General features: G+C 54.3%; 1 protein-coding gene across 3 annotated transcripts in view; it reads right to left on the reverse strand.

Moving 5' to 3' along the window:
* SPPL3 (signal peptide peptidase like 3) overlaps window positions 1-2,784 on the reverse strand; it is an 89,422-nt gene extending 86,638 nt beyond the window's left edge. The window contains exon 1 of one of the 3 annotated variants that reach the window (XM_055147173.1): window positions 2,500-2,784. In XM_055147173.1, the coding sequence (XP_055003148.1) occupies window positions 2,500-2,522 (23 nt within the window). In that variant the 5' untranslated portion in view covers window positions 2,523-2,784. Of the gene's footprint in view, window positions 1-1,375; window positions 1,399-2,499 lie in introns of those variants that run through there. The other 2 variants (XM_055147174.1, XM_055147175.1) reach the window with 2 other exon arrangements.
* Between the last annotated feature and the right edge of the window lie 23,272 nt (window positions 2,785-26,056).

Here is a 26,056-nt window from a genome sequence, read left to right on the forward strand (position 1 = left end):
GGTAAGTAAACTAGTACAAGAAACGAAAGAAACAACAAAAATGTATGTGTAAGTTTTGTTGGGGTTTTGTTTCAGTGTTTATTATGAAAAAGTTTAAACACAAGAAAATACAGAATACTGAGCCTCTACGTACACATCACTAAGCTTCAACAATGACCAACTCATGTCCAATACTTAATAAAGTTCTTGTTTTAGAATTTACATGTCTTCCCCTCACAATGGTAGGAAATGTACAGTAGGGAAGGGACAGGTGTTGGAACATTATATGACTGAGACCCAATCATGAACAACTCTGTAACTGTGTATCTGTTATTCAAAATAAATAAAAAAGAAACCATTCATGCAAAAAAAAAAATTTACATCTTACATGAAAATTCTAAAATTAGCCTTTTTTATATGCTTCTATGTTTTTTACTAACTTCATCCTCAGACAAAACTATACTGCCACATTAATCTCCATAAAATTTATTTCCCTAAAGGCCACATACAAATAAACTGCAGATCTCTTTTTGAAATGATTTAACTCTGAAGGAACAGGGACACATATTAAAAATTACAGATAACACAAAATTTAATTTACATATACTTATAGACTATCTTTTTTTTCACATTTGCATTTCACTGGAAACAATGAGAACTCATGTCAAAGAAAATAAAACATCACAAGTAAACTATCTTATAGAACATTATCACTTGGTCTCCTAAGCTAGTATCCTCCTCCTATCAAAGACCACCTAACTCAGGGATGTGACAACTGAGTGTAAATTAAAGGCTCCACAGATAGTTCTCATCTTATACCAGTGCTCAGCGGGCTCAGGAAGAGCTAGGAAGCCATCAGTTTCCCAACCCTCTCAAGACCGTAGAAAGCACTTTCTCCATCTCAAAACAGGATCAAGGCAAGGGGCCTTAAGCATCCCGATTTCAAAGAGCTTCCCTGCCTGTAAAGCAATTAGAGGAAGCCTGAGACTGAAGGGAATAATTTTGCAGAATGAATCTTGTAAAGCGTAAAACTTCAGACGACGAGTCTCCTCCCCCGTAACTGCGGAGGCATTCAACAGCACAAAGAGGTGGCGCATGGTCAAGCCCGTCATTCCTGGGCCACTGTCAAATCTTTCCACCACCCAGGTCCCCAGGAATGGAGTGAAAACAGCAAGACTGCCACAAACTCTCGACGGGCCACGGGGTAAGCGCAAGTGGGTGTTTCCCACAACGCACCCGGGGGCACCTGCACTTTCCACTCCTCGCTGTCCAGAACCACCGGTTTCTAGCTCGTGTTCCACGGCACCTGGTCCTAAGGGCTCCGCCCTGTCAAACTACACGTCTTTAAAAAGCAACAACAGCAACAACAACAACAACAACAACAACAACACCATACGCAGCCATAACTGGTCCACCAAGACTTTAATTCTTCTTTTAGCGCGACTCTCTTTCACTCTCTGTTATCTTCTTCTGGCACAGAACACACACCACCGAAGGTCCCTTCTGAATTCTCTTCCATCACCAATCCTCTTTGCCCTACGTGAAGACACAACGCGTTACAAAGCCTCCGCGCCACAAGATCACCCCCCACCCCCGGCGACACCGCCTACCTAGAACCACTCTGCACCCAAGTTCCACGCGCTCCCCCGTGACTTCGGGGCGGCTTCCCCGGAGCAACCTAGCCGCTGTGCCCCTCAAGAGTTCTGCAAGTCGGTCCCGAGCGCCGCCGGCGACGCGGTGGGTGGGAGACAGGACGGGAAGCCCGGGGGTGACACCTGGTGCAGCCGCCAACGCCAACGCCGCCGGGGGGCCGAGGGGCGCGGGGCGGGGGGGGGCCGGCCCGCCTCGCCAGGCCCCCCGGGTCCGTCGCACCCAACTCTCTGCACGCACGCTTCTCGGGCTCGGGTCCAGGAAGGGAAGGGCAAGGCGGCCCCAGCCCACCTCGCCCCGGCGGCGCAGCGCCCCCACTGCAGCGCTCTCTCCCCTCCCCGGCCCGGCCCGGCCCGGCCCGGCCCCCGCGCCCGCCCCGCGCCCGGTCCACTCCGCCTGCCGAGGATCCCCCGTGCAGCCCGGCCCGCCCGCACACACGCACGGGGGCGAGGCCTCCACACACACGCACGCACGCGCGTGCACACACACACACACACACACGCGCAGACGCACGCACGCACACACCCCTCGGCCCCAAGCCCCCGGTCCCCGCTCCAGCGGCGGCGCCGGAGTTCGCGCCCCCTCCTCACGGACACGCTCCTCGGGAACTTGAAGCGGCGCCTCCCCGCGACGCGTCGGGTCGGGCCCGCCCCGGTCCGACGGCCCCGCGCCCCCCGGCCCCGCGCCCCGCGGCCACAAAGCGGCTGCCGCGGCCCCGGGCTCCCCGACGACGTCCCTTCCGGAAGGCGGCGGGCCCGGCCCTCGCGGCTCCCGGCGCGCGCCCCCGCCCGCCCGCCCGCCCGGCCCCCGCCCCGGCCCCGGCCCCCGCCCCGGCCCCCGGCCCCGGCCCCGGCCCCCGGCCCGACTCACCACGAGTAGGTCTGCTCCGCCATGGCGCTGGCTGACGCGCGGCGGCCGCCTCAGGCGCCGGCGGCTCGGCTCGGCGCGGCGGGGCCCGGCGCTCGCTCGCTCGCTCGCTCGCGGGGCCGGCCGGGAAGGCGGCGGCGGCGGCCCCGGGCGCCCGGCGCGGCGCGGCGCGGGCTCCGCTCTCGGCCTCCCTCAGCCGCGGCGGCGGCGGCGGCTCCGCTGCGGCTCGAAACCCAACATGGCGGCGGCGGCGCGGACGGGAGAACAAGGGGGCCCCGGGGCGGGCGGGCGGCGGGCGGCGCGCGGCGACGGGCCCCGCGCTCAGGGCGCGCTGGGCCGCGGGAGCGCCGCGCTCGGGCGGCGGCGGCGGCGGCCGAGGGACATGGCCGGCGGCGGCAGCGGCGGCGGCGGCGGCTGAGGGGGGCGCTCGGCGCGGAAGCGAGGCCGCTCGGCTCCCAGGCGCCCGCGGGAGGCCACAGGGAGGCGGGGCCCCGCGCCGTCACGTGCCCAAAACACGCTCACGTGACGCGCGCGCCCCGCCCCCCGCGCCGGGCCCGGCCGCCGAGGCGTCGGGGCGACGGTTCGAGGCGTTGCCGCCTGGCTCGCGACGCTGCTCCGGAGGGGGGGGGCCCTCGCCGAGCCCCGGGCGCCGCCCGTTGGCCGTCATTCACCTGTCCAGGGTCTGTCAACAGCCAGGCTGCCCGTCAGCCTGTCAGCCGGCTGTTCCCCGCGGCCGGCCTTCCCTGCGTCGGCGCTCAGTGTCAGGCCCCCGCCCCCCGCCCGGAGCCACGTTGAGGACCCCCGTCCTTGGCTTCACTTAAGCAATCAACAGATTGCTGGGTGCTCGCTGGGGATCAGTTCATTCAGCTGGGTCTCTGCCGCCTCCAAGTTCTAGAGGGAAAAGACAGACCATGCAAAAGAAGGAATTAAACGCTGTTTTGTGTTTGGATTTTTTTTTTTTTTTTTTTAGATAGCACAAGGTAATGGGTTGACGTATAGCGGCAAAGGGGGCCTTGCTGGGCTAACACAGGAGCTGGCACCGGAAAAGTGAGAAAGAGCTGGGTATGCAAGAGCACAGAGACCTGAGCCCCTGGGTCACTGGTCGACCCCCCCGCCAACCCCCCAGTAAGGGACAGCGATGGACCAAAACACGACAGTGAACCTGGAGATGGAAAGGGACGTGCTGAGCCCTAAGACACTGGGGGAGCGGGTCCAGCTCTCCAACAGAGGTTTACCGAGAGAAAAGGTGTTCTAGGAAGAGAGAATGGCAGGAGGAGAGAATCCAACGATGTGGGTTTATAGTTAGACCAGTGCGTGGGATGATGTGTGTATGTGTGCTCGCCTGCGCCGTGCATACCCGCTCGCGCTCACTGGGGGCTGTTGTAAAAGAAACTCAAAAGAAGCGGAGAGGCCAGACTTTGAGGGGCCTAACTCATCCTCGGGGTGCATATGCATTGGTGAATGGGTGGCTGGATAGCATGACTCCAGCAAGTTGGTCTGGGTAATAGCCCAGCCCTCCCCCTCCCCGTCCCCACCCTGAGACTCCAGGGGGTACAGAGCCTTCCCGGGCCCGCCCTGAAACCAGTGCATCCCTGCTCCCTGCAGCGTGCCCAACGCCAGGCCAGGATCTAGTCCTGCTGCTGTTTCCCAGGACCTTCCCTGGCTTAGGGGCAACACCACACCCCACTCTATCTCCAAATGGATCAGTTGGCCAGGGCCCATATATCTGCTGCCTGCCAGCTCCCTAGGGGGCAGCCTGCCATGAGAAAGCCAGGCACACCTTTCCTTCAGAGGCAAGCGCCCCTCCATCCCCCTCCCCTTGCTGCCAGGTGCCAGGCTCGGACGTGCTTCCAAAGTTGCCCCTGAGAACCTTGGGGGAGGAATCAGCAGGTAAGATCAAGGGTCTGACAATGGGTTGAGCAGGACCCCAAGAAAAGCACTAAATCCGGGACCCCTCCTCTGACCGCTCCCAGAAAGATTCCAAACTGCCAACGGCTGCCCGGTCATAAATGGTACTACCAGATGGCGTGCGTTCATGGGGAGAGGGGAAACCAGCCGGCTTACATTCTTGCCATTCATTTAGTTACTGGAGCAGCGTCAGGCAGCTTTTACAGAAGGCCAGTAGCACCCTTGAGCATTCTGAGTCTCTAGGAAACCATGGGAGGCTTTGGTTCCCCCCACCCCCCAGTCCCCCAGGAAAGATCAGAAGCCCTTGGCACAAAGTGGCTTTGGGAGGTGCAGAAGCGCCTTCTCTGGAGGGCTGAGAACAAAGCAGTGTGTGCATCACGGATGAAGCCCAAGCGCCAAACCTGAGCCCCTGGGCAACGCTGGGGTTGGGGCGGTGGTTCCCAGTGAGTCAGGGAAGGCAAAGCCAGCGAAGTTTCTCGTGGATAGCTGCAGTAGGAGGAGAGGCTAAAAACAAAAGTCTAGACCCTTCCTGAAGCGAAGGGGACATTCATTTGCAGGGGTGGGGAGGGAAGGCTTGGGCCTCACCCTATGGTGTTCAGGGTCGACTCCTGGCCTTGTGCTCAGGGTTCACTCCTGGCAGTGTTCAGGATCAAGCAGAGGAGACAAACTCCTTAACCCCTGTCCTATCTTCCCAACCCTAAAGGGCTCATTCTTTGCAGGAGAAAAATTTGGTAGAGGAAACAAAAAAAAAAAAAGGCAGAAGGAAAGTGTTGACGTGTGGGATCAGAAGTGAGCAGAAAACATTCTGTCAGAGCCAGAGAGGCTCCAAGTGTCTCTTGCTTCTGTGGTTTCAGCCACTGAAGACGCCAAAGAGCACTGGGCAGGGAGCAGGCCTGGGCGCTCAGAGGGTGGAGGCCCCTCGGGTCCTGCCAAGGCTTGGGAGGGATTGCACCTGAGTCTGCAGCAGGCCGGAGGCTGCCCAGCCTGGGACACTCGGGAAAAGGCTTTCCGTCACTCTGCCCCCGGCTGGCGCTGCCCAGCGTGTCTCTGGCACCTCTGGGCCTCAGCAGGGACGTCAGGTGTGCTTGGCAGCCACCGGCTCCCGCAGGTGAGAGGCCGCAGCTTGTGCAATGTTTATTGAAAGAGGCGAGGGAAGTTCCTCTAATTACTGCCACAGTAATTATAGGCTCGCTCCTTCCACCAAAAGGAGTGTTCAAAAGAGACTCTCTCGGTGAGTCTGCCCCCGGGATGCGTCACCCGCCCTGGGCACAGTCTCCAGGGAACAGGCACGGCCAGATCTGGCTGGTGTGCGGAGGCCCCTGCTGCCGGGAGGAGGGTCAAGGGCTCAGGTGCGACACATCCCACCTGTCCTGCCAACCCACACCCAGCACACAGACCCACGCGATTTCCATTCCACAGGCGACTGCCCGTGTCTGCCCCAATAGGGGAGTTGCTTTCCGGGCTTTGAACAAACCTGGGAGGTTCCCCCCATCACCTGATGCCCGTTACTCATCCTGCTGAGGCTGGATTTGCATGCCTCCTCCTCCAGGCAGTCTTACCTGATCAAACCTAGCCTGGGTTAGTTCTTCCTTCCCCGTGCTCCAGAGCCCCCTGAATCACCCCATGTGCTAACACAGCCTAGGAATTGCCGAGACCCATTTCCTGCCCTTTCTCTTCCTCCGACTGTAACTTGTGGCCAGTGACACCTTCAGCGACCAACAGTGAAATTAGCTCAGAGCGGACCCGGCTCCAGGCTTATGGAATGATTGCAAGAGTGGGTGGAGGGGGGACCGGGCTTCAGGACGTTTAGCTTGGCCAGCAGTTCCCACGATCTCACATTCCACATCCACTCCTAAGCCTGCCCGCGCCACCTCCACTGAGAAGGAGAATCCGCAGGGCAGAGAAATCTGTGGGGTATAGACAACTTAGAACTCAGGTCACTTTATCTTCTTTTTTCTTTTTTTGGGTCACACCTGGCAATGCACAGAGGTTACTCCTGGCTCTGCACTCAGGAATCACCCCTGGCGGTGCTCAGGGGACCATATGGGATGCTGGGAATCGAACCCGGATAAGCCGCATGCAAGGCAAACGCCCTCCCCGCTGTGCTATCTCTCCAGCCCGAGCTCAGGTCACTTTAGTTCTTGGATGGTGGGTTTTGTTTCTTTGTTGTGGGGGGGTAGGGAGACCCCTGGTGTTGTGTCCAGGAGATCCTGGGTCCTCACCTACAACTCTTTTTTTTTCTTTTTAAACAATGTAGGAGTACTGCTATTTGTTTTGTTTTGTTTTGTTGCTTTTTGGGTCAGACCCAGCGATGCTCAGGTGTTACTCCTGGCTTTGCACTCAGGAATTACTTCTGGTAGTGCTCGGGGGACTATATGGGATGCTGGGAATTGAACCCGGCAAGGCAAACGCCCTACCCGCTGTGCTATTGCTCCAACCCCGGAATACTGCTATTTATTCGGTCTTTGATGAAGCTGATTGAATTGGGCATGAACTCCACATTACTCTTTTAAAAATTCTATTCTGAATGTTTATTTCATTATTATTTCCCCCTTTTCTTTTGATTCACTGTGAGATACAGTTACAAAGCTTTCCTGTTTGAGCTTCATGCCATCACCGAACACCCCTCCCCTCACCAGTGCACATTTTCCACCACCCAAATCCCCAGTATTCCCCACCCCACCCCAATTCCAGCCCTTCCCCTGTCTGTGCAGCAGACAATTTCCTACAATTCCCAGCCAGCCCAGCCACTGGGGTCGATGTGAAGGCCTGAGGTGACTGGAGCCGTCTAGGGCTGTACCCGGTGATTCAGGAGTTGAATCTGAGTAAGGCACATGCCTAGTTTGCGCCTTAACCTCTGTGTATTTCCTTACCCCAGTCACGGAGTTTTATTTATTTATTTATAGGTCCCCGCCGTGCATCATGGAGGGCCCACGCTGCTGGTGTTTCAATCTGGTCTGCACCCCAGGCTCCCTGCAGCCTCTCAGCATCTGGGACAGGGATGCCAGGCTCACACCTTCTCTGGGAAGCCCTCTGAGCTGCACCCTGCTCCTTCCTTCCTTCTTCCTGGCCTGTCCCTCTGTCTCTTAGGCAGCCTCTCACTGGGAAGCCGGGGCCTCTCTCCCCAAGGTGCCCAGGTGCCCTCTGCTCCCTGCAGGCACCCCAAAGGCCTCCTCCACCCCCTCCCCTGAGCTCCAGCAGCCATTTGGGCCACCAGCTTGTTGGGACCCAGGAGCCTGGGCTTCAACTCCTTCCTCGGGCGTGGGGGCTGCAGTTCTCTCTGGGGTTCTCCTGGCCTGACAGGTGCCCAAGTGGGGTTTCTGTGGGTCTGTCAGACTGGGCTTCGCTTGCATTTTAGAACAAACTGAGGGATGGCACCTGGGCTTCCTCCAGCATCCCTGTACTGCTCGTGCCTGACCTGGGGAGGAAGCACCTTGGGACCCTTGGAGTGACCTCTGTTGTGACCTTCCCTCTCTTCTTCAGGGCTCTCCCAGAATAAGGCCCTACCGCCAGCTCCTCCCCCCTCTATCCCCCCTACTCATTATTCTGAGGTCCCTTCAGCCAGGGCTGTCCACAGATGAAGTACCTGCATGCCCCCCTCCTTCCCCGATCCTGGCGCACATTCTGTCCAGCGGAACCATCCGGATGTTCCCGGGCCCTGGCTCCCTTCAGTGGACCAGCCACTCGGGACCCCAGGACAGTACTTCCTGTTTGAGAACAAGGAAGCAAAAGGGTCACCTTCTCCAGCCCTCTCTTTCCCTGCGTGTCTTCCCTCTCCCTCCCAATAAAAACGGAAAACACTAGAAAAAAAAATAAACACCCAAAAAGCAATGCTCAGGATTTACTGATGCTCAGGGGTTCTTCCTGGCTCTGCACTCAGAACTCACTTCTGGCAGTGCTCAGGGGACCCTATGGGATGCCGGGATCGAACCCAGGTTGGCTGTCTGCAAGGCAAACGCCCTACCTGCTGTGCCACCACTCGGGCCCCATATCAAGGGGCTTTTAAAAGTTGTTTTTCTAGGAAACTTGAAGGTTCACAGGAAAATAAATGGGAAAGTACAGGGAGTTCCCACGGGCTCCTTGTTTCCCCTATTAACCTCTTTTGTTTTGTTTTGGGGCCACACCTGGTGATGCTCAGGGGTTCCTCCCTGGCTCTGCACTCAGGAATCATTCCTGGTTGTGCTCAGGCAACCATATGGGATGCCGGGAATCAAACCTGGGTTGGCTGCCAGCAAGGCAAATACCTCACCCGCTGTTCTTCACCTCACACAGCAAGATGCATTTGTTACAGCACATTATCTAGTACCAAAGTCCAGAGCCCATGTAAGTTTCACTCTTGTATTAGCTGTCCTATGGTCTGTGACAGATGTGTAAGGACATTGCTCCACTTGAAAGTGCCACCCAGGAGCCGAAGCCATAGGACAGCGGGGAGGGCCTTTGCCTTGCATGTGGCCAACACAGGTTCGATCCCTGGCATCCCATAGGGTCCCCCAAGCACTGCCAGGAGTAATTCCTGAGTGCAGAGCCAAGAGTTACCCCTGCGCATCATGGAGTGTGACCCCTGAAAAAGGCAAAAAAAAAAAATAGGGGCTGAAGCAATAGCACATGGGTAGGGCATTTCCTTTGCATGCAGCCGACCCAGGTTCGATTCCCAGAATCCCATATGGTCCCCTGAGCACCACCGGGAGTAACTCCTGAGTGTAGAGCCAGGAGGAGTAACCCCTGTATATCACCAGGTGTGACCCACCCCCCCAAAAAAATAATAAATTTCACTGCCCTCAGGGGCCCCTGTGAGCCTCTTCCTCCCTCCCTCCTCCTAACCACTGTAACTACCAGGTGTTTGTTTGTTTATTTGCTTTTAACTGTCTCCATGGGTTTGGAATAGGACCATGGATTTTTCCAGATGACCTTTTCCCCCTCAGCAATATGATTCTAAGGTTCCTCCTCCATATCTTTTGCCACTGACTCCTTTCTTCTTATCACTAAATGACTTCCCACTGTAGGCAGGGACTGGAGTTTTTATCTGTGTATCTGTTGAACAGTATCTTGGATGGTTCCCCATTTGGGTGTAAATTCCAACTAAAGCTTAAGAATAAAGAACCTGGAAAATTCAAGGGTAGGTATTTATGAGAACATGTTTTCTTTTGATTGGCAGGCCAGGAGGCTTCCTAGGTGACCCTCAGGGGACCCTGGGGACCACCAGGCTGGCAGTTCAGCACTGTTGTCTGCAGATCTGGTGCAGCTCAGACCCTGTGGTGCTGGGGACTGCCAGGTCACCCCAGCAGTGCTTGGAAGGAGAGATGTGGCACCAGGAATCCAACCCGGGGCCTGTCATCTCCCAGGACTGGACAGAAGGGTTTAACTTCTTCACCACAGGTTTTTATTATTTATTTATTTTAAATTTTTGGTCAGACCTTGTATTTTTATTTTTATTTATTTATTTTGGTTTTTGGGTCACACCTGGCGATACACAGGGGTTACTCCTGGCTCTGCACTCAGGAATTACCCCTGGCGGTGCTCAGGGGACCATATGGGACGCTGGGATTAGAACCCGGGTCGGCCGCGTGCAAGGCAAATGCCCTACCCGCTGTGCTATCGCTCCAGCCCCCAGACCTTGTATTTTTAAAAAATTTTTTATTAGTGAAACACCATGAGGTACAGTTGTAGACTTACAAACTTTTGTGCCTGCGTTTCAGTTGTACAATGATCGAGTACCCATCCCTCCACCAGTGCCCAGTCTCCACCATCAATGATTCCAGTATCCCTCCCACCACCCCCACCCCATCCACCCCCCCACCCCACCTCTGTGGCAGGGCATTCCCTTTTGCTCTCTCTCTCCTCTTGGGTGTTGTGTTTTGTAATAGAGGTATTGAGTGGCCATCGTGTTTGGTCAATAGTCTGCTTTCAGCCCGCATCTCCCATCCCGAGTGGATCCTCCAGACCCCCTTTACTTGCTGTTTTCTTCTCTATCTGAGCGGCCTTTTCCCCCAGCATGTGCAGCCGGCTTCCCAGCCAAGGAAAAAACCTCCTGGTACTTACCTCAACTATTCTTGGGTGTTAGTCTCCCATCCTGTTGCTTTATATTCCACAGTTGAGTGCAATCTTTTTATGTCTGTCCCTCTCTTTCTGACTCATTTCACTTAGCATGATACTTTCCATGTTGATCCACTTGTATGTAAATTTCATGACTTCATCTTTTCTAACTGCTGCATAGTATTCTATTGTGTAGATGTACCAAAGGTTTTTTAACCAGTCATCTGTTCTCGGGCACTCGGGTTTTTTCCAGATTCTGGCTATTGTAAACAGTGCTGTGATGAACATGTAAGTGCAGATGTCATTTCGATTATACTTTTTGCCTCTCTGGGACATATTACCAGAAGTGATATTGCTGGGTCAAATGGGAGCTCAATTTCTAATTTTTTGAGAAACGTCCATACTATTTTCCAAAAGGGCTTAGCCAGTTGGCATTCCCACCAGCAATGAAGGAGGGTCCCTTTCTCCCCAAATTCATGCCAACACTGATTGCTTTTGTTCTTTTGGATGTGTGCCAGTCTCTGTGGTGTAAGGTGGTATCTCATAGCTGTTTTGATCTGCATACCTCTGATGATTAGTGATAAAGAGCATTTTTTCATGTGCCTTTTTTGGCCATTCATATTTCTTCCTTGAGAAAGTTTCTGTTTATTTCATCGCCCCATTTTTTTTGTTTTTTTGGGTCACACCCAGAGATGCACAGGGGTTACTCCTGGCTCATGCACTCAGGAATTACTCCTGGCAGTGCTCAGGGGACCATATGGGATGATTGGAATTGAACCCGGGTCTGCCGAGTGCAAGGCAAATGCCCTACCCACTGTGCTATCGCTCCAGCCCCCATTGCCCCATTTTCTGATGGGGTTAGATGTTTTCTTCTTTTTTATTTATTTATTTATTTTTTTTGCTTTTTGGGTCACACCCGGCGATGCACAGGGGTTACTCCTGGCTCATGCACTCAGGAATTACTCCTGGCAGTGCTCAGGGGACCATATGGGATGCTGGGAATCAAACCTGGGTCGGCCACGTGCAAGGCAAACGCCCTACCCACTGTGCTATTGCTCCAGCCCCGGATGTTTTCTTCTTGTAGAGTTTAACCAGTGCCTTATATATCCTTGATATCAACCCCTTATCAAATGGGTATTGGGTGAATATCCTTTCCCATTCTGTAGACTGTCTTTGTACTTTGGTCACTGTATCTTTTACCACAGGTTTTTAGATGTGTGTCATTTAATCCGCATCTTTGCAACGTTCCAATAGCTAATTCTGACCGCTTTCTAATGTAACTCTGTTGTGGTCAGAACACAATCTTCTGAAACTGGTTCAGACTTGTTTATGGTCCTCCATCCGGCTGATTTGGGTGACTATTCCCAGTGCGTTTGAAATCCTCTGTCATTATTGTGGGCGGTAATGTTGTATAAATGTTAACTAAGCAAAGTAGTTAATGATATGGGCCAGTTCTGCTCTGTCCTTAACAAATTTTATTTTTGTCTCAAATAGTACCAATGATTGAAAAACAGGCATTAAATTCTTTATGATCGCAATGTGGTCTAGTGCTTTTAATTCTACCCACTTTTGCTCTGTGTACTCACAGCGCTATGATTAAGTTGATGTATAGTTGAAATGTACATCTATTAAGTTGATGTACAGTCATTGTTGACAACATCGACGAGGAATACAATCGACTGGTTCAGGACCTCCATGATTGTGTGAGGAATGCAGAGAGAGAAAGCCACAAGAAGTCGCCTGTCTTTGGAAACGCTCGAGTTCAATCGCCATTGTGGTCTGGCGAGAGCCTCAGGCAATCACAAACTAATATCCGAGTTTGCAAAGCTGTCCAGAGAAGCGATAAAGGAAGACCTCAAAGAGAGAAGAGCAGCAGTGTTGGCTGATGCGGCTGAAGCCGGGAAAAGTATTCACAACACCTGCATGTCCTTCGCCAACTACAAGACCAAGATGACTGCCCTTCGACGTCCTGGTGGATCTATAACATCTTCCAGAAGGGCAATGGAAAAGTTATCCAGGACTTCTACTCGGATTTCTTTGATAGCCATGTCCACCTGTCCACATACCAAATTCCGCAGGATGGATATGTCGTTCCCAGCATTCTCCCTTCTGAAATCCGACATGCCACTTCATCAGTAAAGAAGGGTACAGCACCCAGTCCAGACAAGGTCAGACCCGAACACCTGAGAATCTGTCGCCAGTACTCGTCAATACACTGGCTCAGCTCTTCTTCACACACTACCTGTCCGTATGCAAGGTTCTGTCCCAATGGAAAACCAGCAGGACCATTCTGATGTACAAGAAGGGAGACATCCACGACATTGGCAACTATCGTCCAATCTGCCTGTTGCCCATTGTCTACAAATTGTTCACTCGAGTCATCCTGAATAGGATTGGTGGAACACTAGACAAAGGACAACCATGCAAGCAAGCCGGGTTCTAAAAAGGATTCAGCGCGATCAGCCATATCCACACAGTGACCAAGCGCATTGAGGTTTTGCAAGAGTTCTAGATGCTGCTCTGTCTAACATTCATTGATTTAAAGAAGGCCTTTGATTCTGCTGAGACTGAAGTAGTCATCGAAGCCCTAGCCAAACAGAGTGTTCAAACTCAATACATCAGGATCCTCCATGAGCTGTATTACGAATTCACCACCAGGATCTCACCATTCTACAAAGAAGTGATCATTGAAAAGATCGAAAAGAGAGAGTTTCGGCAGGGCGACACCATTTCACCAAAACTCTTCAGTGCCACCCTTGAGAACATCATGCGACGACTGGATTGGGAAGGAATGGGAGTGAAGATAGACAGTCAGTAACTACTGTTGGGTAAGTACTGTCGCTTCGCTGATGACATCGTTCTCATAACATCAAATATCAGTCAAGTGGCATGAATGCTGGCCAACTTCGACCATGAGTGTGGAAAGGTCAGACTGCAGTTGAGTCTCACAAAGACAATGTTCATGAGAAATGGACTAGTTCCTGATGTTTCATTCAACGGAATGAACATCTTCGAATGCGGCAGCTATGTGTACCTGGGTCAAGAACTCTACATGACAAAAGACCTGGCACCTGAACTGCACAGGAGGAAGAGAACAGCATGGACACCTTCAAGAGCGTTGAAGAAGTGGTTAAGAGGACGAAGAACCTCCGGCAACTCCATTGTTCTTCCTGCACTAACATACACCTCAGAGACCTGGGCCCTACGTAAACAGGATGAGAACTCTATTAGGGTATCCCAAAGAGGAATTGAAAGAGCTATGCTAGGAGTATCACATTTCACTCAAGTAAGAAGGAATCCAGAGTTCCGACCTCTGTCGACGATCAAGAATCAGGGATGCTGTCTCGTTTGCCAAGGCATCGAAAATCAGATGGGCTGGACACGTAATGCGATTTAGAGACAACCGCTGGACTAGAGCTGTTACCGACTGGCTTCCATGGGACGTCAAAAGACTGCATGGCCACCCACCTACGAGATGGTCAGACTTCTTCGTCAAGACCCTGAATGAACAGTTTGAGGCTCTTCGTATTCCTGGAGCGAGCAGATGCCATTAGGCTACACTAGCACGCGACAGGGATGAATGGAGATGTTACTGGCGCCTGCTCGAACAAATCGACAGGTGATACAAGAATACAGTTTAAATGCTTTATGTTTGGGAAAGGTGTTGGACTACACCCTGCAGTGCTCAGAGGTGTTGCTCCTGGCAGTGCTCAAGAGGACCGTGTGGTGCCAGGGATCAAGCTGGGGCTTCCTGGATGCACAGGGCGTGTGCTGTAGCCCACTGAATTATCTCTCCGGTCCTAAACAGGTTATCTTTTTTTTTTTGGGTGGGGTTCATACCCACCAGTGCTTGGGAACTTGGTGCTAGGACCCGCTCCCGGTGGTGATGAGGGGACTGAACCCAGGGCTCCTGCCTGCAAAACCTGCTTCTCTCTGGTGTCATCTGAAAAAGCCCACAACAGGGTAGTGGAGAGGGGCTTTATTTGTATGAAAAACAGTTGGGCAGGATGTCTACAACCAGGGAGGAGAACAGCTTCCAGGAGAGGGGGTGGAGTCTGGGTTCAAGCCCAGCAGACCTAGGGAGACATAGCATCTTATTCAGATTCTTGCCTTCCCCCGCGCCCCAGGAAACTATACATATTCATGAAGGAGAACCGCGAGCACGCACCATTGAGGACGCAAGCACGCACCGTTGAGGAACATACAACACATGCACAGAAAATGCATGTACAGAACATGACACCAGTCATATATGCAGAAATTAGCAAATGTGCCAGGTGTATTTCTCAGGCTGGTGCTGAATAGGTGATAAGGATGGAGAAAGGGCCTACTGCCCAGGCGCCCCTGGCTGGTTTGTCTGTCCACGCTCTGGGTCTTATCTGAGCACAGTTGTTCCTGAGGTTCCATCTGGGCCCAATCAGAACCAAGAGAATGTCATGAGTGAGCGACAGTACAGCAGGGAGAGCATGTCTTGCGTGTGGCTGACCTGGGCTCGATCCCCAGCGTCCCATATGGTCCCCCAAGCACTTCTAGGAGTGATCCCTGAGTGCATGACCAGGAGTAGTAACCCTTTGGCATCTCTGGGTTGGACCCAAAACCAAGACCCAGTGCCCCCCACTTCCGAAAAAAAAGCACAAAGTCTATGTGGTTGAAGTGATAGTACAGCAGGTAGGGGTTTGCCTTGCATGTGGCCAGCCCGGGTTTGATCCCTGACATCCTGTATGAACGAACCCCCAAGCACTGTCACTAAGAATTCCTGAGTGCAGAGCCAGGAGTATCATCGGGTGTGATCCCAAACCATGAAACAAACAAAAAGTAATGTCACAAAAAAATAAAATAAATCTCCTGTTGCTGCTGCTGCTTCTTAATTAATTAATTATTTTTTAAAAAACATTTTTGATTTTCAGGTCACACCTGGCAATGCACAGGGGTTACTCCTGGCTCTGCACTCAGGAATAACCCCTGGCGGTGCTCAGGGGACCATATGGGATGCTGGGAATCGAACCCAGGTCGGCTGCATGCAAGGCAAACGCCCTACCCGCTGTGCTATCACTCCAGCCCCCCCTTAATTTATTTTTTAACCAGCATTGTTTTCAGGGAGAGAAGTTACAAAATGTGATCAGCAAAGTTACAAAAAGATACCCGTTATCTTTGTGTTTTGGGGGCCGGAGCGATAATACAGCAGGTAGGGCATTTGCCTTGCATTTGGCTAGCCTGGATTCGAGCTTCAGCATCCTATTGGGTCTCCCGAGCACCACCAGGAGTAATTCTTGAGTGCAGAGCCAGGACTTAATCCCTGAGCATCACCGTGTGTGACCCAAAAAGAAAAAAAAAAGGAATAATTTTTGTGTGTATTCAGAGTTTTCCTTAAATTTTTCTTAGTTCTCACCTCACTCTTACTAGATTGTTCATTTCTAGGATTCATCTATTTCATACTCGTTTAAAAATATACTAGCATAGACTTAGTCACGCTTATTTTTAAAAAAATTTATACTGACAAAAAGATAAAGATACAGATCTGAAAAAACTTTCCCCCCCACCTCTCATTGGTTTGCTTTTTTGTGAAATTGCAGGAGTCTAGATTTAATCATGTATATGCCTGCAGGTGTTACCACCCCCGCAGCTGCACTGCACTGCATGTTGTCCCGTTGTTCATCGATTTGCTTGAGCGGTCACCAGTAATGTCTCCATTGTGAGACTTCTTGTTCCTGTTTCTGGCATATCGAATATGCCACGGGTAGCTTGCCAGGCTCTGCCGGGCAGGTGGGATACTATAGGTAGCTTGCCGGGCTCTCCAAGAGGGATGAAAGAATCGAACGCAGGTCGGCCGCGTGCAAGACCCCCACAGTAAATTAAAAAAATATATATATATATATATATATATCTTCCATATGTGGGATATAAAGGAAAACAGTAAGGGAACAAATGGCCAAAGTAATGGGCCGGGGGGCTGGAGCGATAGCACAGCGAGTAGGGCGTTTGCCTTGCATGTGGCCGACCCAGGTTCAATTCCCAGCATCCCATAGGGTCCCCTGAGCACCGCCAGTAGAAATTCCTGAGTGCAGAGTCAAGAGTAACCCCTAAGCATTGCCAAGTGTGATCCAGAAAGCCAAAAAAAAAAAAAAGTAATGGGCTGGAGCAATAATAGTACAGTGGTTAAGGTGTTTTCCTTGCACGTGGTTGACCTGGGTTCGATCCCTGGCACCACATATGATCCCCCAAGCTCTCCAGGATCACATTAGGCCTGTGTGATCCCAGGAGTAAAGTCCTGAGAACAGCCAGGGGTGGCCTCCAAACCCAAACCCAAAATCATCCCAACTGAAGATCCTGTCTGTCGTCCTGAGCTGACACACGGGAGGGGCAGGTTGGCTGGGAAGGCCCTTGCCACAGGGGCGGCAGGAAGCAGGCTCTCTGGTGATGGGTGGGGTGTTGGCATGATAATCCATGATGATTGACATTATTGTAAATCCTGGTACTCAATTAAAATGGTGAAAAGAAGAAAAACAGAGGTGTGTGTGTCTGTGTGTGTGTGTGTCTGTGTGTGTGTCTGTGTGTGTGTTGGTGCTGGGGGTTGAACCCAGGGCCTCACACATGCAGAGCGAGCACTCTCTAGGAGCTACATCCTCAGCCCCTTAGCTTCTGAGTGGACACAAAAAACCTGGGGAGCAGGAGAAGCACCCCCTTTACTGACAGCTCCCCGGGTGCCCGCCATCTTCCCGCTTGCACCACATTCACCCGGAACACTCCAGAGCAAGCCCAGGGGGGGCAATTCTTGCTCCCTGTTTCATAGAAGGAAGGGGAGACCCAGGGCTGGCGCGATAGTACAGATAGTACAGCGGGGAGGGCGTTGCCTTACGCTCGGGCGGCCGGGTTCGATCCTCAGCATCCCTGAGCACCACCAGGAGTGCAACGCCAGGAGAAGCCCCTGAGCATCGCTAGGTGTGACCCCAAACAAAAACAAACAAACGCAAAACGAAGGAGAGGGGAGGCAGGGAAGGGAAAGAGGTGGAAAGGCGGAGACAGGAACAAGAGTGGAGCCTGTAGTCAGTCCTCGGGCGTGTGGGGTGCCTGGGAAGAGGAAGGGGGCTCTGGAGGGATGGTGGGGTTCAGCGGGAGGACCCCCGGGTCTGGAAGGGAGAAGACCTGGGGAAGAAGGAGCAAAGGCTGGTGGTTATTTGCAGGGGTGGGTGTTGGGTGGGGGTGGGGCAGGGGGAAATGGGATAAACCTTCCAGGACGGGAAGAGGAGATGTTTCTGGGGTCTGGGGCCGCTCCACTAAAATGCCACATGCGGGCCGCAGGGCCCTGACCCCTCCCCCGGGAAGAGGCTGGAGGAACCCCCACTTCACCCCTGAGTGGTGAGGGGCAGGGGGGGGGGGGAGAGGAGAGGCCGCGCCCCAAGTGCAGCAACTTTCTGGTCTCATCTCCTCCCCGTGAGTGACCTGGAGTCAGGCCAGCCCCCCAACACCCCAGCCCCGCCCCCTGAGCCACGGGGGACCCCGCCCCGCTCTGGAGCCCGAGGCCTCTGGGCAGGTAGAAGCTAGTCCCCGTCCCCCACCCCTTCTTCTGAGGCCAAAACGCCAGGGGTGGACCTGACTTAAGGGGGGGCGGCACCCCCGAAAGGCCTGGCGAGGCCCCAGAAGAAGAGGAAAGAGCTGGAACGGTGACCCCAGCCTGAGCTCACCCCAGGGACGCCCCAGCCCTCCCCTAGCTCCACCCCCCGCCCCCCCCCACCCCCCGCCGCACAGGCGTGTTTTCTGCCTGGTGTGGTCACTTGCAAGTGGTGCTCCCCGAGCTGCTTCATCCTCTGGCTGGTGCTCCCCAGGCGGGGTGGGGTGGGAGGTGGGGGTGGTAACTTACAGGGTCCCAGCTAGTCCGGAAGTCCTTGCAAGGGGGCCCCCTTCCAGCTCCTTAGCCCTGCTGGGGAAGGCTTCTCCAGGGTCCGGTAGGAAGCAGACACCTCTGCCCAGTGTCTGGGTGCTGCCCACTCCCCTCCCTGCACCGCCCACTGCCCCCTCTGTCGGCCCAGACCCCCTTCTTATTTCCTGTGTGTCCCCTGACACGCCCCAGCTTCCGCCCCCAAGCAGATGGGGACTATGTGGGCGTGGGGAAAGGTGCCCCCCAGGCCGGCCGGTGGGGGAGTGCGTGGGAGGGGGTGCACTGCCTGCTGCCATCCTGCCTCTGCCAGGCCAGTCAGACTGGTTAGAACCTGCAGATGCCAGTTTCACTCGGGACGCGGTGCCCAGGCTTTCCTCAGAAGCTCACGGGCGCCCCACAAATGTGGGGAGTGTGGGCCCGTATCCTCTGAAATGTCATGTCCTCCCCCTCCCCATAGCCTTACATTCCAGGGGGCATTGGGAGCCTGTACAGCCCACAGGGTGGGTCCCTCTGGGGGGGGGGCTGCAGGCCCTGGAGATGCCAGCTTGGGTTATAATGGAACCCCCAGACTCTGCCCACAACGGAGAAGCAGCAGCTGAACGCCCACATTTCTGCCCTCGGGGTCTGGGGATCAGTATATTTTTTTTTTTTTTGCTTTTTGGGTCACACCCAGCGATGCACAGGGGTTACTCCTGGCTCTGCACTCAGGAATCACCCCTGGCAGTGCTCAGGAAACTATATGGGATGCTGGGATTCGAACCCAGGTCGCTCGCGTGCAAGGCAAACGCCCTACCCACTGTGCTATCACTCCAGCCCCATCTGGGGATCAGTATTGGATCCACAGGGGAAATTCTGCCTTGGAACCCACGGACAGACAGACAGACAGACAGACACACACACACACACACACACACACACACACACACACACACCGGTAAGAGTCTTCTTTGCAGAGATGCTTCCAAGCAGTGCCTGATTGTTCAGTGTTGAGGCCCAGCAGTGCTGGGGTCCCCCAGAGTCACCCCGGGGCAAGTACCCCAGCGCCCCCCCAGACCATGTCTCCACCCAGGACAGAGTGTTTGGGGTCTTTTCGTTTGTTCTTTGTTGTTTTGGTTTGGCTTCCCAGTGCTCAGGGCTAACTCCTGGCTCTCCTGACAGGGGACCACAAGTGTCAGGGATTGATCCTGGGTGGGCTACAGGCAAGTCAAATGCCCTCCCTGCTGCGCCATCTCTCTGGCCCCTGGCAAGAGTCTTGAAGAGGGCCGGAGTGATAGCACAGCGGGTAGGGCATTGGCCTTGCACGTGGCTGACCCGGGCTCAATCCCCTGCATCCCAGAGGGTCCCCTGAGCACACCAGGAGTAATTCCTGAGTGCAGAGCCAGGAGTAACCCCTGAGCATCGCTGGGTGTGACCCAAAAAGCAAAAAAAAAAAAAAAAAGTTGAAGAGTCTTTGAGAGTCACGAAGCAAGCCAAGCTTGCGGTGGCTGCACTGAACCTTGGCCTCCCTCTCAGCTTTCTAACTAGGTTGGGGCTTTTGTTGTTGTTCTTGCTCTTGTTTTGGTTTGGGGGCCACACCCAGAGGTGCTCAGCACTTACTCCTGCCTCTGAGCTCAGGGATCACTTCTGGTGGGACTCTGTGGGGTGCTGTGGATCAAACCTGGGTCAGCCACGACGTACAAGGCAAATGCTCTCCCCACTGTATAATTGCTCTAGTTCATTCTAAGGGTGGTAAAGTGCTCGAGAACAGCCTAGAAGAGGGAGACATACAAGAAGGTGGCGGGGCAGGCTTTCCTCGGCGCGGGCGGACGGGGAAATAACATGAGGACCGTGGTCCCCGTGCCTGTGATCAGACTGTCGGGCCTGGCTTGCACTTGAAACAGTGCTCCCCAGAGAGGCAGGGACACACAGAAGTTTTAGAGACAGTGCTCCATCTCTGAGAGCAAAGCGATGCAAAACAAAAAAGCAGTTCGCAGCTTCCCGGGGGGCCCTCTGAGGGGGGCTTAGCAGTAAGATGTGAGACAGTGAGTTCCATCCCTCTCCCAGTGCACACTCAGTGTGCAAATGTACCACCAGCAAGGGTGCCGGCTGCCCAGCTGGTGTGCCATCCCCGGCCAGCACTGCCGGCATAGGAGAACCCTGGTCACGGCCACAATGGCAGAGGGAAGGATGGCGGGGGGAGGGGGAGTGGGGGTGGGAAACAATTTAAAAAAAAAATCACAGCTCCAGGAGTGAAAATGTTCAGGCTCGTCCAAGGGGAGGGAGGCTGGCGGGTGATGTTTATGTTGTGATTCAGCTTTATAACTTAGATTGCAGGGCTTAGTTCAAATGTTCCCTCCTCTGCAAAGCTTTTTATGGTCAGACTATTTTGAGTCAGCTCCAAGGCTCTGCCCCCTGACCTCTTTGCTTTCTTCTGTTCTTCTGGAATCTGACCATCTCGGAGAGGAGAAATGTCCGCTGTGATGTGTGGTCCTGGACCCAACCACCCCCTCCCCAAGGGGGCTTGCCCTGGCCCTCTCCCCCACCCCACTCCCTGTCTTTATATTTTCTCTTTCTCCCCACAAGGAAGGCTCTGGAAAGCAGTAGTTAGGGGAGCTTCGGTCCCAGTTGGGGCCCCCAGACCTCAGTGGGGTCTGGCCCCTGGTACGTCTCTCGGTGAGTGCTTTGGAAATGAATCTCTATGTATTAACTAGGACACAATCAAATGGTTTTGTAAATTAAAAATCCCAGGGCTGGAGTGATAGTACAATGGGTAGGACGTTTGCCTTGCACACGGCCGACCCGGGTTCGATTCCCAGCATCCCATATGGTCCTCTGAGCACTGCCAGGGGTAATTCCTGAGTGCAGAGCCAGGAGTAACCCCTGTGCATCGCTGGGTGTGACCCAAAAAAAAACAAACAAAAAAAATCCTAACACTCAGTGAGGGACGCTTCATGCAAGGACCAGTAAATGCACCATAAGCTGAAAGGGCCCCCGGCCAGGTCTCACACATCCTCAGTCTACAGGTGGGGAAACTGAGGCTCAGAGAGCACACGTGCCCAAGCTTACAGCCAGGATGGGCCAAAGGCAGGACTGGAATTTAGCTGGTGGTCAAGAGGGGAGCGCGGCGCCGGGGTGAGCTCAGGAAGTGGCGGGACCGAGTTATTTCCGTTCTTTTCATTTCTTCCTCTTGAAAACATTTCCCCCTAGTTTTAAACCCTAATTGTTATTGACTCAAAGGTTACCATGTGAATGTTTGATCCCTGGAATTTGTTGACTCGGTGAAGCAGACATCAAACCCAAAGATAATAAATTCTGTTGTTTTTTTTTTCTCTTTGGGTCACACACAGGGGTTACTCCTGGTTCTGCACTCAGGAATCACTCTTGGCAGTGCTCAGGAGACCACATGGGATGCTGGGATTCGAACCCGGGCCGGCTGCGTACAAGACAAACGCCTTACCCACTGTGCTATCGCTCCGGCCCCAAGGGTAAAGACGGTTTTAAGAATTTATTATCGGGGCTGGAGATAGCACAGCGGGGAGGGCGTTTGCCTTGCACGAGGCCGACCCAGGTTCGATTCCCAGCATCCTATATGGTCCCCTGAGCATATAGGGGTAGTTTCTGAGTGCAGAGCTGGGAAGAGCCAGGTGTGACCCAAAAAGGAAAAAAAAAAGAGTCTTTCCCCACGCTCCTTGCCTGGGTCTTGATTCCCGGGGGGAGCCGCTGCTCCCCCTCGGCAGAGCCACAGGCAAGAATTCAAGAGTGGGACCCAGAGCGGTAACACAGCAGAGCGGGTGTTTACCTGACACATGGCTGTCCTGGGCTCAACCCCCTGCATTGTCATCCCCCGAGACCACCCGGAACTACCCCTGCGTGCAGAGCCCGGAGTTAGCCCTGAGCAGCACCAGGTGTGGCCCCCAAACCACAAAAACAAATAAACAAAAGAATTGAAGAGTTGGGGTCGGTCAGGCAGGTTGTTTTGGGGCGGGGTGGGGAGCTTGGGCCACACCTGGCTGTGCTCCTGGGGGTTACTCCTGACTTTGTGCTCAGGGATCACTCCTCCCGGTGCTCAGGGGAACCACATGTAATGCTGGGGTAGAGTCTGGGCCGTGCATAGCAGGGCCCCAGCCCCTGTGCTAGCTCTGCTGTCTCAGACACAGCCGGGCTTCTCCTTGTAGCCGCTGAAGCCACACGGAGGCAGTAGAGAGCTGGGGGGGGGGTCGGGGGAGGCTCCCACAGATGTCATGTCAGCACGGAGTCCAGCCACACATACTCGGATCTCAGCCGTGTCTGGGCGCCTCGTAGACTCCCTTCCCTCCAGAGGCCCAGAGAGGGCAAGCTACCTGCAGGACAACACACAGAGTGGACGTTCAAAATCCAGGTCTCTGAATCCCAGCACCATGGTCTCTCCATCCTCTGCGAGCGGGGGCCAGGAGCCCTCTCCGCAGCCCTCCCTCCCTGCATGGTCGCCGCTACTCCTGGAACACCGTCAGGGGCATTCCCTGGCCCCCACCGCTTGACCCATCATCAAGACAGATCCCCAGGTCAGCCATTTGCTGACTGGGTACACGCCACCCTTTTCTTTTTTCTCTCGCCTGTATGTACCCCATCTCTCCTCCTTTTTCCTCCCACCCTGCTTCGTTTGATCAAGGGATAACTAATACATGTCTTGGTGAGGGTTCTCTAGAGAAATAGCACTTGATTAAACTAGGTGATCTGTCATCCTGTTGCTCATCGATTTGCTGGGCACCAGTAACGTCTCTCATTGAGAGACTTATTGTTACTGTTTTTGGCATATCCAATACACACGGGTAGCTTGCCAGGCTCTGCCGCGCGGGCGCGATTCTCTCAGTAGCTTGCCGGGCTCTCCGAGAGGGACGGAGGAATCGAACATGGGTCGACCGCATGAAAGGCGAATGCCCAACCGCTGTGCTATGGCTCCAGCCAAACTAGGTGATAGAGAAGAGAAAGACAGAGACGGGTAGAGATAGGTAAATGATAGTGGTGGATGGTGAATGGTGAGATGGTGTGTGGACTCGTCTGCCGGTGGACTGGAGTTCTCCCAGGGCCCTGAACGCCGATCCCTTTCTCAGCCTCCTTCCTCCCTGTCGCCCAGCGCCTTGGGGGACGTGGAATAAATCTCTGGTGAAGGGCGTTCCTCAGCACCCAGCTTCCACGGCTGAGGAACTGGAAGCAAACTGCCTTGAGGCCCACCTACTCTTACTCAGTTGAATGATGATGAAAGGCCCCTTGGGGCCAGGGTGATAGCACAGCGGGGAGGGTGTTTGCCTTGCACGTGGCCAACCCGGGTTTCAATCCCCGGCATCCCATAGGGTCCCCCCCCAGCACCGTCAGGAGTGACTCCTGAGTGCAGAGCCAGGAGTAGCCCCTGAGCATCGCTGGGTGTAACCCCCCCCTCAAAAAAAAAGGCCACTTAATGTGTTATTAACTAAAGCAGGGGTGGCGGTGTGAAGGAGTGCCACGCACTCACGTCAAAGGAACTGCGGTGATTCCGATGTCTCTGTTTCTAGAACGTGCCTGGCCCCCGGCAGCCTCTGGGCCTGAGGCCCGGACTTGCCCCTTGGCTCACCCAGCGCTTTCTCAGGAAAGTCCCTCTGGCCCCTCCCACCTGCCTTCCGCCCCCGTGCCCCTGCCCCACTGGGCAGCAAGGTTTTCCGGGGGATGGTTTTGGGAGCAGAGGTCAGGGGAGCACTGGGCTGCGCAGGCTGGGGGAGGGGGCAGCGTGCCGCCTGGGGCCTCCAGCCCAGCCCGGGGAACAGGAGGCTTGCCCCCCTCTCCCCTGTCCTCGGAAAGGACCTTCCTGTTTGCTCCCCCCACACCCCCTGCGGTGACTCCCAGGCTAGACTGGAGATAGTATTTTGTGGTCAATATGGTGCTACCCCAGTGAAGACCTCGGTATCACTGTAGCACTGTAGCACTGTCATCCCATTGCTCATCAATTTGCTCAAGCGGGCACCAGTAATGTCTCCACTGTGAGACTTGTTGTTACTGTTTTGGGCATATCAAATGCACAACGGGTAGCTTGCCAGGCTCTGCCGTGCGGGCGGGATACTCTCGGTAGCTTGCCGGGCTCTCCGAGAGGGGCAGAGGAATCGAACCGGGGTCGGTCGCATGCAAGGCAAACGCCCTACCCGCAGTGCTATCGCTCCTGCCCTAAGACCTCGATAGAAACTATTTATTGGGCCAGGGAGTGAGGTCACACCCAGCGTGCTCGGGGGGCCGTAGACTGTGTCAGCATCAGACCCAGGACAGCTACACCAAGGGGACCACTTGAACCCCTGTTCGATCTCTCTGGCCCGAGACCTCTACATACGTTTTTTTTTTTTCTTTTTGGGTCACACCCAGCGATGCTCAGGGGTTACTCCTGGCTCTGCACTCAGGAATGACTCCTGGCAGTGCTTGGGGGGCCATATGGGATGCCGGGGATCGAACCCGGGTCGGCCGCGTGCAAGGCGAACACCCTACCTGCTGTGCTATCGCTCCGGCCCCTCTACATACGTTTTAAAGACACAGTAAAATGTGGGGCTGGGACAATAATACAACAGGGAAGGTGCTGGCCTTGCTTTCGGCTCACCTGGGTTCATTCCCCAGCATCCCATATGGTCCCTCAGTCCCGCCAGGAGCCGTCCTTGAGCACACAGCCAGGAGTAAGCCCTGAGCACTGCCAAGTGCAGTCCCCAAACAAAACAAAAGACCCCACATTTCAATTCAGTTAATTACTAATTAACTCAGGGGGCCCAGGGACCACTCAGGGTCCAGCAATACGGGACCACCCAGGCCAGACGGTTCAGTGTGAAGCCCTGAGCAGCCCCCCTTTTCGGCCTCTGCAGTGTCAGAGGTTCCCCAGGGCCACACGTGCAGTGCTCGGGGAGGTCACTGCAGTGCTGGGATCCTGCACAGGCCAGGCACGAGCCCCTGAGCCCCGTGCTCACCGCCCAGGTGAGGGAGTGCACGGGGAGGGGGGGACAGAGACCCCAGGATGGAGTCGCCTCAGTGCTGCCTCTGAAGTAGAGGAAAGGGTGTTCTGTGTGTAAGCCCCTCACCCCTTGCCTTGGGGACAGCACCAGGGCAGCGGGGGGGAGGGGGGTGGACTGGACACAACAGAGCCCACCCGAGGCCCGGCTGCTACTCCCGTAGAGACCCTGAAGCCCCCTGGCCTGTCATTTGTCTGTCTGCAGGGTCGCTGTTAAGGATTGGTGGAATGGATAAATCTCTCTCGTGCTTACACAATGTTTATTTATTTATTTATTTATTTATTTGCTTTTTGGGTCACACCCGGTGATGCACAGGGGTTACTCCTGGCTCATGCACTCAGGAATTACCCTTGGCAGTGCTCAGGGGGGACCATATGGGATGCTGGGATTTGAACCCGGGTTGGCCGCGTGCAAGGCAAACGTCCTCCCCGCTGTGCTATTGCTCCAGCCCCCCACAATGTTTATCTTAAAGTGAATTTACCTGAAATTTTCTTTTTCTTTTTTTTTTTTTTGGCTTTTTTGGGTCATACCCAGCGATGCTCAGGGGTTACTCCTGTCTCTGCACTCGGAAATTACTCCTGGTGGTTCTCAGGGGTCAGGGGACCCTATGGGATGCAGAGGATCGAACCCGGGTTGGCCGCGTGCAAGGCAAACGCCCTCCCCACTATGCTATCGCTCCGGTCCCCTGAAATTTTCTTTTTTAATCTCAAGCTATTCCAAGATGCAGACACGTCTGAAAAAGAAAATTTATAAGAACAGAAAAATAAGAACC

Source organism: Sorex araneus, chromosome 9, assembly GCF_027595985.1.
Source record: "Sorex araneus isolate mSorAra2 chromosome 9, mSorAra2.pri, whole genome shotgun sequence".
Taxonomy (NCBI): domain Eukaryota; kingdom Metazoa; phylum Chordata; class Mammalia; order Eulipotyphla; family Soricidae; genus Sorex; species Sorex araneus.